The 17,193-nt window shown below is 37.7% G+C and overlaps 4 protein-coding genes across 6 annotated transcripts; 2 read left to right on the top strand and 2 right to left on the bottom strand.

Moving 5' to 3' along the window:
* Positions 1 to 19: 19 nt before the first annotated feature.
* ufsp2 (ufm1-specific peptidase 2) lies at positions 20 to 4,327 on the top strand. Its single transcript, XM_043243092.1, has 12 exons — positions 20 to 143; positions 343 to 421; positions 552 to 735; positions 851 to 911; positions 999 to 1,153; positions 1,337 to 1,529; positions 2,093 to 2,239; positions 2,697 to 2,861; positions 2,936 to 3,060; positions 3,136 to 3,212; positions 3,625 to 3,749; positions 3,977 to 4,327. The coding sequence occupies exons 1-12, from the start codon at positions 141 to 143 to the stop codon at positions 4,061 to 4,063; spliced, it is 1,401 nt and encodes a 466-aa protein (XP_043099027.1). The 5' UTR covers positions 20 to 140; the 3' UTR covers positions 4,064 to 4,327.
* On the bottom strand, positions 4,074 to 6,373 carry ankrd37 (ankyrin repeat domain 37). The gene is made up of 4 exons (XM_043243175.1): positions 6,215 to 6,373; positions 5,887 to 6,039; positions 5,685 to 5,776; positions 4,074 to 5,074 (listed from the first exon to the last, which is right to left on the bottom strand). The coding sequence occupies exons 1-4, from the start codon at positions 6,236 to 6,238 to the stop codon at positions 4,852 to 4,854; spliced, it is 492 nt and encodes a 163-aa protein (XP_043099110.1). The 5' UTR covers positions 6,239 to 6,373; the 3' UTR covers positions 4,074 to 4,851.
* Positions 6,374 to 7,844: 1,471 nt separating this feature from the next.
* cfap97 (cilia and flagella associated protein 97) lies at positions 7,845 to 13,676 on the top strand. Of its 3 annotated transcripts, none has more exons than XM_043243082.1 (5): positions 7,845 to 7,997; positions 8,947 to 9,913; positions 9,987 to 10,282; positions 12,418 to 12,565; positions 13,107 to 13,676. In XM_043243082.1, the coding sequence occupies exons 2-5, from the start codon at positions 8,989 to 8,991 to the stop codon at positions 13,193 to 13,195; spliced, it is 1,458 nt and encodes a 485-aa protein (XP_043099017.1). In that variant the 5' UTR covers positions 7,845 to 7,997; positions 8,947 to 8,988; the 3' UTR covers positions 13,196 to 13,676. The 3 variants fall into 3 exon arrangements, with proteins under 3 accessions (XP_043099017.1, XP_043099006.1, XP_043098997.1); XM_043243071.1 differs by having other exon boundaries at positions 7,854 to 8,073; XM_043243062.1 differs by having other exon boundaries at positions 7,854 to 8,144.
* Positions 13,677 to 14,549: 873 nt separating this feature from the next.
* slc25a4 (solute carrier family 25 member 4) lies at positions 14,550 to 16,881 on the bottom strand. The gene is made up of 4 exons (XM_043243137.1): positions 16,686 to 16,881; positions 15,409 to 15,895; positions 15,178 to 15,318; positions 14,550 to 15,085 (listed from the first exon to the last, which is right to left on the bottom strand). The coding sequence occupies exons 1-4, from the start codon at positions 16,794 to 16,796 to the stop codon at positions 14,928 to 14,930; spliced, it is 897 nt and encodes a 298-aa protein (XP_043099072.1). The 5' UTR covers positions 16,797 to 16,881; the 3' UTR covers positions 14,550 to 14,927.
* Between the last annotated feature and the right edge of the window lie 312 nt (positions 16,882 to 17,193).

The raw sequence follows: 17,193 nt of genomic DNA, 5'->3' as shown, positions 1-17,193 counted from the left end.
TAGGTCAGCAGGGGGCAGTAAGAGACTGCTTTTCCTGTGAAACGGAGTCAACTTCCTCGAGGAAGAAGAGGGCGTGTTATGATGCGTCATCAAAGATGTCAGCCTTCTGGTGAATTTGATCATTGATCGAGGGAATTAAAATGGTAATAAGCTAGTTTCAAACCAACTGTTGTTGAAAACGGAACGCATTTTTCGTCAAACCGTAGTTGCATGCAATGTTAATATAGTATGAACTAGCTTTTTGTCAGCTTGTGCTTCAGGGAGTGTTGCTTGCTGTAACGAACTTTAAGTTTAATTACTTTAATCGTATAGAGGTAATCATGTGTGTTTTGATTTCCCCAGGTTCATTCAGAAGAGTGCGACATTATATTCCGATTGAGAGGAATCTTGGAGTTTGCTTGCCAGCTTGACAGTCCTAATGGTAAAACTAAAATTCTAAAAGAATTAGCTTGATTTGTAGAACTTCAACCAATCAACTTTTTCTTATGAATATCATATACATACACGCTAGTTATGAAGGGGATAATAGTCTCTGTCTTCCCTCTTTGCAGGTGCACAAAGTCAGGGCACAATATCAAAAAGTTTCCAGGGTCTCCGATCCAAAGTATCATCACAAAGTATTGTTTTAACTGTCTGTAATAGTCCATTATTGATATGGCCTAGCGCTGGTTTCCAGTCAAACGTGGAAAGTTTGACAGAAGCATCATCATGTGGAGAGATTCTGCAGTATTTGGAGTATGTATTCTTATGCGTTTCATGTTTTTAATATTTGTGTGTGGCAAATGTAGAATATTGTGCAGTATCCACAGCAAGGAGTTTAACAAATTATAATGCTTGCTGCTGTTCACAGGTCAAGTGATAGTGGGAGCAAAAAGTCATCAAAAAAGAAAGATAAGAAAACATCAGGACCTGTGAGAGTCTTTATCTAGATTATTTGGAAGGTGGTAACCGTTAAGCATCATTGTAATCGTAACTCTCTGCTGTCTGTCTTTATCTAGACTGTAGTGAATATGAAGCTGTTGTTTGAGGTCACAGAACCTGCTGGGAATGAAGGTCCTAGTCTGATCCAAGTGAGCACACAGCAGCATTGTGTGAAGATGCCACTGCCTTTAGACTGTGTTCTTTCTGTGACCACTGATGAGAGTCTGGCAACGTGAGTGATATATATATATATATATATATATATATATATATATATATATATATATATATATATATATATATATATATATATGCGCTTAGGTTCTATTAAATCATACAGTTTGTGAAGAAGTGTTGTTACTACTATAATTTTAATTTCAGAGTTCATTGTTGCCGTGTTTGTGTGATTGTTCAGTGCGTGTACAGGGCTGGTGGAGGCATTAAATAAGCAGTTATCAGACATGGAAGAGGTGGTTCTACAATACAGGAAGGGCTCCTCTTTCCTGGTGCCACGGCCATTTCACTTTAAACTGCCTGAACCAGCTGGATTCACTACTGTAATTTACCCTGCTGGAGTATCAGACAGCCAGCTACAGGCCACCAGAGAGGTAGGACATGAGCAGATGCGCTACCGGTTATAGGTTTAGTAAGAATAAATAAAGAAAAAATTATAATAAATATATATATATATATATATATATATATATATATATATATATATATATATATATATATATATATATATATATTTGTTTTTATTTAATAAGTGTGTAGTAAAAATATATAAATAAATTACATACAATAATACAATAGCTGTTTTCAGCGTATATGATACTACTACTAATACTACTACTACTAGTAGTCCTAATAGTATATGTTTCTTGAGTACCAAATCACCATATGACACTGAAGTCATGGTTGCTGAAAATTCAGCTTTGCCATCATAGGAATAAATTACATTCTAAACTTTCCTAAAAAAACAAATTGTAATACTTTTTCACATTATTACTGTTTATGCTGTATTTTAATTAAATCTAAATGCAGCCTTGGTGGGCATAAGAGGCCTGGACCTGTCTATAACTTTAGAGCAATATTTTAATCTTAAGAATTGCTCTTTATTAGTGACTCACAAGAGGGCTCTCTAAACCAAGTTAACTTCCTTTGTGTATAGGATCTCCACAGGAGGTTTAAGTTGCCAAGTGACAGGCCATACCTGAGACGTGCCAATGCCTTTCATTTCCCCGATGCACCCTACAAAGACGGTTACCTCCGCAATCCTCACATACACCTGAACCCACCCAACATTGAGGATGCTATGGTGAGACCATGTGCTTTAATGGAATAGTTTACCTCCAAAGGAAATTTGGTTGTCACAAAACTATTTTTTTATTTATGGAACACAAAAGGATAATATTTCACACTGTTCTTTTCTAAGGTGGCAGCAAAAAATAAGCCAGTATACATCTTAAATGTTCCATAACTTTTTTAAATGATGATCAAAACCTTTTAAAGTTATTTTGATAGTTTAGATCAGATATTCTCAATGACTCATTTTACTTCATTAAGACTTTTTACTGATGACAAACGCCAAAGAGAATTACATGGTCGGTGAGCAAATGATGGCAACATTTTCATTCACGGGCGAACTACCCATTTTATGGGTGCTTTAATATGTTCATGGGCACTTATTAAAGAGCAAAATCTAAAAGTAAAAGCTATTTTACTTTTCACTTTACACACATTATCACTCTTTGTTTTGTTTTCTCTCTCTGTAGCTGTATCTGGTGCAGGGTGTGTACAGTTATCATCACTACATGCAGGATCGTGTGGATGATGATGGCTGGGGATGTGCTTATCGTTCCCTTCAGACTATCTGCTCCTGGTTTCAGCAGCAAGGATATGTGGAGACAGCTGTGCCCACACACACGCAAATCCAGCAGGTAAACAGAACGGTCACTCAGTGGGATGTGCTTTTTGTCGTATGTATTTAAAAGGAACATTTGTTTTTTTTCAGGCTCTTGTGGATGTTGGTGATAAAGAGCCACGATTTGTGGGTTCACGTCAGTGGATTGGCTCTATCGAAGTCCAGGCTGTCCTTAACCAGCTGCTGGGGGTCACCTCAAAGATCATGTTTGTCAGGTATAGAAAGTGTGCTTATTTATGTTTTTTGTTTAGAGTGGTAACAGTTTTATGATGATTGTCTTTCTGCTAAAGTCAAGGATCAGAGCTGGCAACCAAGGGCAGAGAGCTGGCCAGCCACTTTCAGACTGAAGGAACTCCTGTCATGATTGGTGCGTTGACATTTTTTTTAGCGCTTCTTTCAATTGGTTGTTGAATAGGAGCAAGGCCCCCCACCTCACGTTCTCTAAAAAGATTTTAAAGAAACACTGAAATTTGTTTTCAACATAATAATAATAATAATAATAATAATAATAATAAGCAGTGGTTGTTAAGCACAAAATTTACCATGAGCATGTGACACTGAAGACTGGAGTAATGACTGCTGAAAAATCAGCTTGGCCATAACAGGAATATTTTCTTTTTTTTTTTTTTTAAATATATTAATGGAAAAGATTTCACAGTGTTTCTGCTTTTGACTGTAAATTTGAGTTAATTGGGTTAATATAACCTTATTGAGCATGAAAGACTTATTTCAAAATGTTTAAGTGGAATGGGAAATAAAGCCAATATTTTTCTGGCCAGGTGGTGGAGTACTTGCACACACTATTTTAGGTGTAGCATGGAGCGAGAACAGTGGACAAATACGCTTTCTTATCTTGGACCCTCACTATACCGGTGGAGAGGACCTGCAGACCATCACTGATAAAGTACATTCAAAAACACTACACTAGTCAGAGCTTTTTACTTTACATATAAAAGATGGTTCTATGTTGTGCTAATGATAACACACTCCTTAATAATAATGACAACAGCAATAATCTTTTAGAAGTTATTTAAATTGATATTAACATGGTTTAAAAGATCACATACTTGTTCAGAAGTATCAACTCATTTGTTACTTGTGTGTGTGTGTGTGTGTGTGTGTGTTTCTCAGGGCTGGTGTGGATGGAAAGGACCAGAGTTCTGGGATCAAAATGCTTATTACAACCTCTGCCTTCCCCAGAGACCCAAGACCATCTGAGACTCGTGCATGACACTTATTCACTTTTATTCATACTCCAAGTTCATGGATACACAGGAAGTCTCATTGTTTCAAGGAGTGCAAACGGACAAAGTGCTTTATTGCTTATTGTCCTTACAATGTTTTAAATGTCCTTGTGTATTTTAACATCCGTTTTCAGTCACGCTAAAGGTTACTTGATTTTCAGTCAGGCTGCAAATCGAATAAGATAAGGCTCCTTGCTAATAAATAAAAAGAAACAGCAGTTAAAATATCTTCCTAAAACAAAATGTTTCCTGTGATTTAAACCTTGCCTTATTAAGAATGTCTTGATTAGCCAAACCTGGCAGCAAGTCAGCTGTCTGCATCCACATATTTCTAAACCGTTGTTAAACTTTCAAAGCATTTCAGTGCCCTCTGGGTTTTTACATGATTGGTTCACAACACACATGTGGTTCAAGTTAAATGTTGCACTTTTTCCAGTGAAAAACCCAAATGTCTCACCCTTTTAAGACAACTCTCTCTGATTTCCTTCATTGTTGGCTGGTATACGTATGAAGCACTGCTCTGAACAGTTTTACGGTACCAGTGTAAGTCAATAAGTCTCTTGTACTTGAGACTTCAAAATCACTGACCCTATAACCGTGTCAGTTCATCTTGACTGCTGAGGTTACAGTATAGGCACCAAGTGTCCACTGGGAATTCAGACTCTTGATGACATACCAATGCTTCTGTTCACCATTCACTCCAGTAATGGTCAAACAACCCATATGATACTTCAAAATTCCCTCTCTCCACGAGAACGTTCATCACCAGTCTCGTGCTTTCTTCCCGTCTTGAGCACTAGAGCTTGCGCTGCCTCTCTTCTGTCCAGTGAGAGTGCCGTTCAGTATGTGTCGTTCAGAGAGAGATGATAAAGAAGCGTTCTTTAGGTCTTGTGTTCTACGATGCATGTTCAGAAACTTCCCACACTCCTCAAAGCCATATGACCACGCAATATCTTCTGCCGTCTGCCCACCATTGTTGCAAATGCTGAGTGGAAAATGGAAGAGTTAATTACAGAAGTGTTCATGTTCATAAGATGGTTACAGTTGTTGGGGATGGTCTTTGCTTTAACGGGTAAAGGAAAGGAAATTTCTGTTATGTTTGACCTCTTTTGAAAATTAACATGCCTATGTATGTCTATCTAATTGTTTAAACAATGGTAATCAGGTTAACAGCTAAAGAAACATCTTCAGTAAAGTATTTGGAATACATGCACTCTTAAAAATAACACAGTGATGCCATAGAAGAACCAGTTCATTCCACAAAGAACCGTTTTATTTGTTTTTTGTGTGTGAACATTTTAATTATCTAAAGAACCCTGTAAAGAACATTTTGTGAAATGAAAAGGTTCCATGTTAAAGGTTCTTCATTTTTAGCAACCTTTATTTTTAAGAGTGCAGTGTCAGCTGATTTAGATATTAAAAGTAAAATTTTCTTTTCTTTTAAAGAAAATGCTTTTATTTTATAGAATTATAACGTGATTGAAACAATAAATGTAGCTACTGCATTACCAAGAATGACACTATAGTTATTTAAATATTGTAAATATTTCTCTCTGTCAAACAAATGACTGAAACATGAACTATAATACACTTACTCGAAATGTGCATCGCTTGCCATCAGCACACTGATGCACTGCAAACTGCCCGCCCTGGCTGCTTTATGCATGGGTGTCTCTCCACTCGCGTCCTTAACAAATCACATACAAACTTAAACATTAAAATGCGGCCGGACGTAACTTTCAATAAGTAAGTAAGTGCTGCTGGTTTAAAGAGGGAAAGGTTGTAAAGACGTTGTACCTGCTGGTTTGCATCAGCACCGGTCTGCAGGAGCCAAAGCAAGCAAAAAGCCTGCCCTCCGCACGCCGCTAGATGCGCTGGAGATTGTCCGGAACCATCCAGACCTCCATTTACCGCAAATCCGCTTTCAAATAGGTTACTCTTGCAGTACACCTGAATGTAATGAAAAATAAAAGTTATTAAAAAAATTGGACAAACAGAATGGCTTTAGTTATTTAAATCCCTGATTGCGCTTTTTATTTTATTTTTTATTTTTTTTTGCAAAAGTTACTTGGTTAAACGAGACACTTTCTTTTAACGCCCTTATCAATAAATTAAATTGACTTACCGACTCTGTCTCAAGCAAAAACATAGCTGATACCTAGATAATTTCGCAAAGAGTAATGCCGTATAACAGTATAACTGTGCGTGACAGTCACTCCGCTGTTGACCAGAAGTTCTGCAATCAAACAAGCACATAGACCCAAATAGTACAATAAAAAAAAGCAGAAGTAGGGTACGGCCGCTGTTTAGACCACGTGATTGTTCGATACCGACCAATCGGGATCGAGAACGGGCGGTCGTTATCACGTGACTCTGCATCAATCCTCCTACATTGCGCGAGCGAGCTGTGCAGTTCCACACGTACGCACTTTGCTCATGCTTTCACACTCACTCTGAGATACTCTGTTTTAATAAGTAGGTCTTCCGACAGATCTATTTTATCTACCTTATTTCAACCAAAGACAAATTACACTAACGTTAATGTGTTTGTTGGATTGTTGTCGTTTCTTCCTTCATACTTATAAGTTCACGGTTATTTTGCATCTACTGACTCTATGTTTGAAACAGCCTTTTCTTTGCTGCGGAATTGTCTCTCATAAATGACATTAAACAACCGAAAAGTAAAATACGGTTTTATGGTGAATCTATGATAATAGGTTTTTCATTGTAGCCTACTTTACTCGTACATACTGTAACAAGTGGAAATATTTAGCAGTAGCCTATTATACATTTATTTTAGTAGAAGAGGGTGTCCTCTGAATAGGGATGGTGGATCTGCGGGTCTGGCCTTGCATGGTGTGAGGATGATGGATCTGTCGTGCCACTTGTGCCAAGCGAACATGAAAGAGGAACTGAGGGAATGTTATGTGCCGCACGCCCACGATCCAGCAGAACGCCAGCCTTTAAGAATGAGTTGGCAGCGGCGTCAGTGCACATGTACAGTTGTCACGTACTGCTATAATGTAGGTAACAGACACAGTTGATGCTTATTTAACAGCTTGATACTGCAAAGAAGATTGCAAAAATGCAGCTCACCTGGTTAGGGATGGTTGGTTTGTCACTGGCATAAAAAAAAAAAAAAAAACATCATCACGTACAATACAATATTTAAACATTACAAATTAGACATTAGCTCTACTTGCATTTTTTAAACATTTTAATGCATTGACATTTTTAATGTGTTAATGTAATAATGTTAAGGCATTTGTTATTCATTCATTCATTCGTGCGACATATTTTGTATTATTTTCAGGATTATTCAAATAAACGTTTAAAAGAACAATATTTATTCAAAATAGGATTTAAAAAACGTAAATCTTTTCTAACAGTATAAGTATTCACTATAATCAATTTAACTTTTTTTTTTATTTCTCATAAAAGAAAGATGAATAAAACAGAATCCAAACATTATTTTATGTATTTATTTATTTTACTTTTTTTTTTTTTTTTTTTTTTTTTTTTACAGTAAATGCCATTCTTTTGAATTTTCCTTTTCTAAGAAAAACACATAAACTTGTTTCAAAAATGTATTTAACATTGTATGAGAGTGGATGCATTATTTGTGGTAAATGAACAACTATATAACATCACAGCTTCGTTAGTTGTAACAAAATAGCGGTGCAAAAATCCCATGAAAACCTTAGAACCGAAGTGAAAACACAGCCTGCCCTGTCCTTGCGGCGCGAAACTATTTGAGGAAATGACGTCACCTAGTTACAGTAGCTAACGAGCCCACATACTCTTCTGTGTAGCGAGGTGGGCAGCTGAGAAAGCCTGTTTTAGCTCTTTTCGTCATGATTATCGCCTTTCTGAAGACCATTTGGAGATAAACAGCGAAGTAAAATGAAGTACGTCCGCTCGTTGTGTTGGAGGTTTATCCCGACAGTGTCGCGGTCGCGCGTGTTTTGATGTGAATGTCAAGAGGTGGGCACTTCTAACGTTAACTGGCTGTGTGACTTCGAGCTGGCGTGCGTGAGTTTTGCGTTTGTGCACAGGTTTGTGGTCTAATTTGTAATTAAGTACAATATGCAGATCAAACGTGATACGGCTTGCCAGTCTGATGAACGTGAATTTATGTGGCTAAACAGCATTGCTAAAAAGCTCGTTAAAGCTTTTGTCGTGTGTATAGATGCGCTGTTCTCACCCCTGCTGATAATTGAGCTTTTCCTCTTTAGCTTTAAAGCTTTGAAAGATTCTGCGGTGTATTGGTGTTTTTATTAATGCAGGGAAACAACAGACAGCCACTAATAATTGCACAATTGCTTTTGCCATTATTAATAGTGATTATAAGAAGTAGCATGTTATTTGTAGCCTGTTATTTGTTGTTAACTAATAATAATAAGTTTAATTGTTGTGTAATGACTCACTTAATGGATTAGATGATCAGACAACAATAAATAGTAGTTTAAAAGTCCATTTTGCATTAAGCTTTATTTTAGTGGTCTAAAAATATATTAATCTCTGCAAACATTAGTTGTCGACCTTTTTGAATTGATGTTGTCCATAGCAATATTTAACGGCCCCGCGACTTTTCCAGTTGTTTGTGAATTACTGGGCAAAGATACAAGAGTGCAATTTTAAAAAAAGGAAAAGAAAATGGCATAGCTAGAAAAAAATACAAAAAAATTATAAAATAGTTATTTTAAAAATATAAAAAATGTTTTTCGGGCAGTATGTTATGGTTGTTGAGGACGTGAATTAAAATAAGAAACACAGGTTAAGAACCACTGATCTAGAAAAGTTGTTCATACAATTTTATTATTATTTTTTTTTACCGTAACTTCTTTTTCCATTCAGGTTCCGCTGAATGAGGGCATATTTGGAAGACACACTTCAGAAATGTACAGCCCCAAAGAGCTAGAAGGAGAAGTTGACCACTCATTCTTTGACAGTGACTGTGACGCTAGTGCACTTGCTTCTGAAGATGTACAGCCTAATAAACAGAAGGTCATGGAAAGACAAGATGAAAAAACAGGAGGTGTTTCAATAGATCAGATAGGAAGAGGTGCTCAAAGTGTAAGGAATAGTAAAGATGGAGCTAGATTTGAGGATGATTTAAAGCAGGGCAGCAGGGGCCAAAACGAAGAGACAGAATTAAAAAAAGAGCGACAAAGTAGTGAAGGATTTTTCAAAGGTTCTTTATCACTTCCAAGTGCCAAAAGCTCAGAGACTGTGAACAACAGCCAATCAGATGAAGGATCTAGTGTGCATTCATACTCATCGGATGAGGAAAGAGAGCTGGATTTTAAACTCAGGAAAACCAATGTTAATGTAACCAGCGACGACGACGACGATGGATACCATCGTAGTGACGATGAAAGTGAGGAGGATAGGAGATCGCCGGTCACACGGTCAACAAAACATAAGGGATTGTCCCACGGAACACCTAAAAAATCTGCTGGAAAATTCCACAAGCTGAGCCGTAGCCGGTCATCATCATCCGACCCCGAGTCCTCCCAAAGTAGTGAAGAAAGAAGCTCTTTTCAATCTCAGAAATCATCTGTAAAACATCGGCGGGTCGGTTCAGCTTACCAGAAAGAACGACCAAGAGAAACAGCGGAATCCGAGGACACAGTTACTGATGTGACCCCTCTCTCCACACCAAATGTTAGTCCTTCCCAGTCAAGTGATGTGGCTCTTCCCTCTGAACCCGTGGCAGCAGATGTTCAACAGCGACAACAGCCCAGCGTTACTGAGAAGATGCTAGCGAATGATATTTCGGTGGGTCAGGACAGTTTAAGTTCAGAAGGAGAGGGTGGACCAGGTTTGTTCCGTGAATTGAGAAGCTTTTTTTGTTATCGTGGCTGTTTCTTATGAGCTTTTTCTCTCTTTTGCAGTGTTTTTAAAAGTAGAGAAGCAGTTAAACAGGGTACTTATGGTCTCCAGCCCTGGCAGTGTTAGCAGCAGCCGTAAGAACTATTCCTTCACGAATGAAGAGGTACGGCAGATCGACCGGGAGAACCAGCGGCTGTTACATGAACTGTCCCGGTCATCGGCGCGTTCCCGCAGCGGCAGCTCTGCCTGCTCTAAAAGCAGCAGCAGCAGTCGCAGGAGTAGTGCGCCACCCATACGCCTTTACCACAGCGCCCTCAACAGACAACGAGAGCAAGAGCGCATTCAAAAGGAAAACATGGTCAGTGTCGGTCTTTTAAATGTAACAAGATCATCTCTTTCTCCACTAGATAGAGCTGTTTCCTATCTTTTACTTATCCAGCGAAGTCCTCACTAACGTTAGATTACAGTCTCAGTCTAGCAAGAGATTGTGTTTGAGTTTGGCATGCGCATGTGCATCAACATTCAAAAGTTTGAAGTTAAAAAAAATATTTAAATGATACTGAGATTTATTCAAAAGGGACAGTAAAAAGACTTCAGTCTTCAGTGTCACATGATTCTTCAGAAATGATTGTAATATGCTGATTCATTATCAGTGCTGGAAGCTGTTGTGCTGCTTAATATTTTTTGGAATCTGTGATCCTTTTTTTTTTTTTTTTGTCAGGATTCTTACAAAATAATAAAATAATAAGGTAAAAAAAGAATAGCATTTATTTGAAAGAAATTAAAACTTTTTTCAGCAAGGATGTAAAATTGATAAGTAATAGTAAAGGTTTTTATTGTTAGAAAGGTTTATATTTTAAATAAATGCTGTTCTTTTTAATACGCTTAATAAAAAGTTAAAAAGTGTATTAAAAACCATTATTTTTTTATTGTAATTTTGCAAGTATTTATGTTCCAATAAATGCAGCGTAGATGAGCATAAGATACTTCACTTACTTAAGGCTTACTGATCTCAAACTTCTAAACACTACATGCACGTATATTACACAAAAAATGGCTTTTCGATGCTGTCAGTTGTTGCCCAGCACTGAAAATATATTAAAGTAGAAAACAGTTATATTACAATATTAGAATGTCAATGTTTTACTGTATTTTGGATCAAATAAACGCAACCTTTTTGTGCATAAGAGACTTATAAAAACATTTAAAAAATATTACCACCCCCAACCTTTTTAATTGTAGCGTATGTTTGGATTCTGTTCTACTTTTTCTTGTTCTTCTGTGATGATATCCAATGATGTAAGTGTGTTCTGTGGGGGTGTATTTTAGCATTCTGTGAAAGTGTGTGTGCATGGGATAGGGGCGCTGTCAGCCACAGCCAGACAGTTACCGCCTGACTGAGACGAGAAGAGACAGGTGGAAGCAGTATTGCACACACGCTTGACTTGTCATGGATTCGCCCCCTAGCTTCAGCGATAGAGAACGTATTATGCAAACCCTTTTACTTTTTTCCCCCTTTTTATAAAATTGTTGTTCTCTCTAAACCCCACTTGCTGTTACACATGCATATTCTCTCTCGCTCTTCTCAGGACATCATTACAGGCCTCACAGATCCTGAGAGATTCAGACCCTCCTCTCTGTCATTTTTTATTGAATAAAACAGAAATAAAATACCCCTTAATCATTAGAAACAGGTACTACGAGCTTTTACTCAGACTGCATGTTCCACTATGCCTTGTTAGCGTTTTACTGCCTAGCAACTAATGCTGGAACACAAGAACAAGTACAAGTACAAGACAGCCACTCTCTTTCTTTAAGAGCAGTGAGCGAGCTGTCCTCTAACTTCACCTTTACTCTATTTCCAGTCCCAGCTCTTTTCACGGGTTTTGCTTACTGAGAGGTTTCCAAAGGGCTGTTTGTACATGACAGCCTGTGACATTCTGATCCTTGTGCACCGGTTATTTTTATTCTCAATGGCTCACTGGCTTTTCAGAGTGCATAGTTGTAGGCGCACTACTGTCTTGGATAACTCAATTGGAGTTTATAGATATAAAAAAAGTCTGTTTTTAGGATAAATCACAATATATGGCAAGGACCTCTCTATTGTCATATATTTTAATCCTAAATAAAAGATAAATGTAAAAACCTTTGCTAAAATAAAGTCTATTTAAGGACCTTTTTTGTGACAACTAAGCACATATTTCTGCCAAATTATTGTTGTTATTATTAATTATAAATGGGAAAAAAATCATACAGTATAAAAGTGTTAATTAGTAATGATCAAACGTAAGAATAATAATTAACGTTGCAAAATTAAAAGTTAATTTCTGACCTGGCTGTGATTACTGCATACTACAGGGTTTAATTAAAGATATCCTCAACCAATAATTTTAATGAATCGGTTGTTTTGTTTTCAGCAAAATCTTCACTATTTCAAAAGGGCTATCTGTTGGACATGTATATTGTTGCATATGTAAATCTGTGTGGTTTCAGGCATTCCTGAAGCGTCTAGAATCTGTGAAGCCCACTCCTGGCATGACCCGTGATGAACAGCTAGCTGATTACCAGCAGCAGTGCCGATACCTGGGAACACACAACACCGCTATCCCACCAGTCAAACTCAAGTCCAGCAAGACATCTGGTACTTTCTTACACACAACATACAAACTGAAGCCACAGTTTATCTATAGAACTTTATATGTTCAGTTAAACGCATGTCATTTCTATTACATTATTTAAATTCAGAAGCATTTTGCAGCCATCGTTATTAAAAAATTACTTTGGACTACACTAAATTGTTTTACATTTTACACTAAAATGTGTATATTATATACTTTATGCTGCATTCATTGTTTAAAATATAGAATATAGTGCATGCGTTTCCTTTGAGAATACATTTTAAGCTGTAAAGATGTATCTTTTTACTCCAATACAACATATAATATATATATATAAAATATTTGCTAGATAGGCTTTATCCTTTATTTACTGATAAAAAAAAGTACAGTCGAAATTTGTGTGTTGAACTCCAACTACTTTTGTAATGTCACTTAATTCTAAATGTGAAACTTCTAAATGCTTTAATTGCATTTCATGTATTTAATTCTGTTAAACTACTTAATGTTGTTAAATCTCAGATTAACAGCACCAGTAACCCAACTTTTGTGTTTCCATGAAAACAGGAAGGGCTTCGAGACCTGGTAGCAGTCCTCACAAATCTAGATCGGAATCCGCTAAACTCAGAACTACACCACGGCCTGCATGGTCCTGATTCTCATATTTTACCTTCTCTTTCTCTGCCCTCAACACTTTCTCTTACACGGCTGTAAGTAAAATACAGACTGCAGATCACAACACAAAATCTTCTGGATAAATGTTGCAAAAAAGGCTTGAGCTCATGGTAATTTGTCCAGGTGTGGAGTGATATAAATGAAAATACTTGTTAGAGAGTAACCACAGCTAAACATTTGCTACATTTATTCGACAGTGTGCAGCTTTTTTCTGTATGTAATATTTAGAAACGGATTTAGACTCAATGAATTCAGTCAACACCGATCGGGACCATAAATTGTGACAATCCACTTTCTGAAATATTAAGAAGTAAACTAGTGCCTATATGTGACAGACAACTGTATGTATTTTTAAGCGGTGTATTGTAAAGACATTGCAGCAATTTTCAGAATAATTAATTACGTGACACATCTGTCAGAAACTAAATCTCATGTGAAATAAAGCTTTATTTGTTATGGTTATTTTTAGTGCTACATTTTTTTGTGAAGTGATTTGTTTATTGACCCAGCCGCGTGACACTTGAATACTTGGCATGCTGATAAGAAGTGGCACACGTGCTCAGACAGTGCCCCGTCTGTTACAATGAATGTAACAATGCCAGTTATTCACCTGTCACTCCTAAAGTGCTTTTGAAAAGGCTTTACTGACACTTGCTGACATGTGGCGTACTAACAAGCTAATTATGCAAGTGCACAGATTGGCATAGTAGTAATTTCTGAGGAAAGACTCGCATTGCTGTAACTAGTTACTGTTACTAGCTTTTATTTGGCTATTACTATGATTACAATATTACGCCACTTTATATAAGCAAGTATAATATGAACTATTTTCTTTTTAAAAATGTGTTTAAAATGTAAATTATTTTATGATGTCAATGCTGAATTTTTATTAGCCATTACTCCAGTCTTCAGTGTCATGTGATTATTTAGAAATATTGATTTGTTTCTCAAGTAACTTTTTTTTTTTTGTCAGTTACTATTATTCTAATTAATTTAATGTTTTTGGGAAAACCACGATACAGGATTCTTTGATCAATAGAACACTCAAAAGACCAGCATTTATTTAAATGTTTGACTCATTTACTAATTTAATGCCTCCTTGATAAATAAAAGTACTGATTTCTTACTTGACCCAAACTTTGAATGGTAATGAACAGTATATTGTGTAAAATGAAACTAATAAAATTTCAACAGGCGTTCATAAACTTTGTTCACTATTATTAGTTTATTACTAATACGGAGCTGACAAAACGTTTGACTTTGTTACACTAAATTTGTAAAACCTGACAGCAAAAAGTACTATAATGTCACAGAAGAAAACCACAAGCACTGAGATGTTGTATTTTCAGCTTTATTCTTATTAAAAGAACACATAGGGTGGAATACACCACAAGAACAGTCGGATTTCCAGTGTACGGCCACTTGCTTCAGTCCGGGGAAAAATGTGTTCAGCTAGCTACAGAAGAGAGGAGCCACTGTAGAACATTATGGATTGTTTCAAATAAATAAATCACTTTTAGCCTGATCAGACTGAAAGTCATCTAAAACTGAAGGGCAGTAGGTAGATTTAAATATATTTACAAGTGTTGGGGTGGAGATCTCATGATCTCATGATCTCAGTCCACCCCTGGGCCGTCTTGGCTAAGTACACTTAAGACATACACAGCGCTCAGAGGTTCCTTTGGTGGGATGGACATGATGGATTGAGAATGTTTATGTGAACTTCTTGATCTCGTCATACAGGACCAGCACAAAAGCACCACCCATGCCTCTGAGCACATTAGACCAGGCACCCTTGAAGAAAGCTTTGGGTCCCTCATCCTTGGTGATCTTCTTCCAACAGTCGAGTGTGCCCTTGTACATAATGTCAGCTATTGGGAAAGAAAAGTGTACGTTAAACTGAATGCCAAGCACTTTTAATACATAAAACGTTTATCATAAACTGCCTGATCCTTAGTCCTACCTCCTTTGCGTCCGGACTGCATCATCATACGACGTCTGACGGTGTCGAAGGGATATGAAATGATACCGGCAACAGCTGTGACAGTCTGGGCAATCATCCAGCTGACGACAATGTGTGTGTTCTTGGGGTCAGGGAGCATACCTGAGTGACCAGAGTTAGGCAATGTCATCGAGGTGTATTCGACAAGCGGTTTATTTTATTCGCGTCGGATGTTTCCAATCGGTTGCTTACCTTTAGCTGTGTCATAGACACCGAAGTAAGCAGCTCTGTAGATAATAATGCCCTGGACAGACACGTTGAAGCCAAGGTAGAGACCCTTAATACCATCAGACTTGAAGATCTTGGCAATGCAGTTCCCGAGGCCAGTGAACTCTCTCTCCGCTGCTCCTTTGCCGATATCAGCAGCAAGCCTTGTTCTGGCGAAGTCGAGAGGGTAGACGAAGCACAGAGAGGTGGCGCCGGCAGCACCGCCAGAGGCCAGGTTACCGGCAAAATAACGCCAGAACTGGGTCTTCTGGTCAACTCCTCCAAGGAAGATCTTCTTGTACTTGTCCTTGAAGGCAAAGTTGAGGGCTTGTGTGGGGAAGTATCTGATGACGTTGGCGAGGTTGCCTCTCCAGAAGGACACGAATCCCTGCTCTTTGGGAATTCTCACTACGCAATCGATGATGCCTTTGTACTGTTTGTCAACCGTGATCTGTTTGCTGGCATGCTGGACCTGTGAAGCAGCAGTTTAGATTAGTAAATGGAAGGTGGCACACTTTATGTCATTGTGATCACATCAGATACACATTTTTGGAATATGTTGTGGATTATTGAGAATTTGCTTATGGTGATGTGCCAGTGCTGCAAGGTCATGTTGTATGGGAAACGCCAATAGATGTGGCTGATTTTAAATGAAAGCTGTTTGGAGTTTAATTCTTTACACTCAGGGATCAGCCTGACCACGTGCGCGAGCTGCACTTGGCGTCACACCCCACTTGTGCGCGGGGTTTGAGTATTGGGTTGCAGACTCAAGACTATTTTTAACTTTAAACTTACACCAAATATCGCCGCTCTTCACAGTCACTATCTTAACGCACATGATTGGCCTTTATGAACTCTGGCACTGATGGAAAGAGTGACGGTCGTCAAGGTCAAATATTTTAGTGTATTATTATTATTATTATTAGCAGTAATATTTGCAATTGTGGAAGATGAAAAAGGGAAATGGGAAAAAAAAAACATTAATTCAACTGAAATTAGACTTTTTCTTAGAAAGTTCTTAGAAACGCTTTAGAAAGCAGCACCATGGACAGCGCCATAAGTTGTATAAGCGTTATCAGTAAAACCTTTAATTTTGGTTGGTCTATTATGTTTATTTAATTGATTAATTTACTAAAGACTTGTAATGCAAGTTCATTACACCCTCTTTTAATCCGTGCAGCTTTGAATCACATGCAATTTTTTTGAGCTATTAGACATAACTGAATAGTTATTCCTTCTTTTATCCTTATATTAAAACGTACCTGCAGTAACAGTTTGACTCTTTCAATGGGGGCCACAGCTGTCTTGGAGATGGCAGCGGCCACACCACCGGCCAAGAAATCCTTCAAGAAGCTGATTACCGCGTCAGACATGATGTCCTATCTCCTGAATGACAATCTCACCACCAAAGGACCCTGCAAGAACCCCTGCGACGCCCCTTCAAATGGACGAGTGCTCGTGTTCGCTCCTAATATATCGGGACTCATTATCGCGAGAGGAGCAAATGATGGATCCACGAGAGACCGAACAGAATCTCGAAGCTGAATAAATATCCCGGGTCATAGGCTAGAAGTCTTACGTAAGTTCATTAATGTCCCGGGTCATGGAACTGGGGACGTTTAAAGGACACATTTGATTTCTCACATAGCCCACAAATGTATTACTGTAAAACTATCCGATTCCTAACCGCTGGGAAAACGTTTTATACATAAGTAGAACATTTTTAAACAGTAATTTTCCACAGAACGGTCAACATGTGTACCGGAATAT

The sequence above is a fragment of the Puntigrus tetrazona genome, chromosome 1 (assembly GCF_018831695.1).
Source record: "Puntigrus tetrazona isolate hp1 chromosome 1, ASM1883169v1, whole genome shotgun sequence".
Lineage (NCBI taxonomy): Eukaryota > Metazoa > Chordata > Actinopteri > Cypriniformes > Cyprinidae > Puntigrus > Puntigrus tetrazona.
This window is presented reverse-complemented; position numbering and strand designations above follow the sequence as displayed.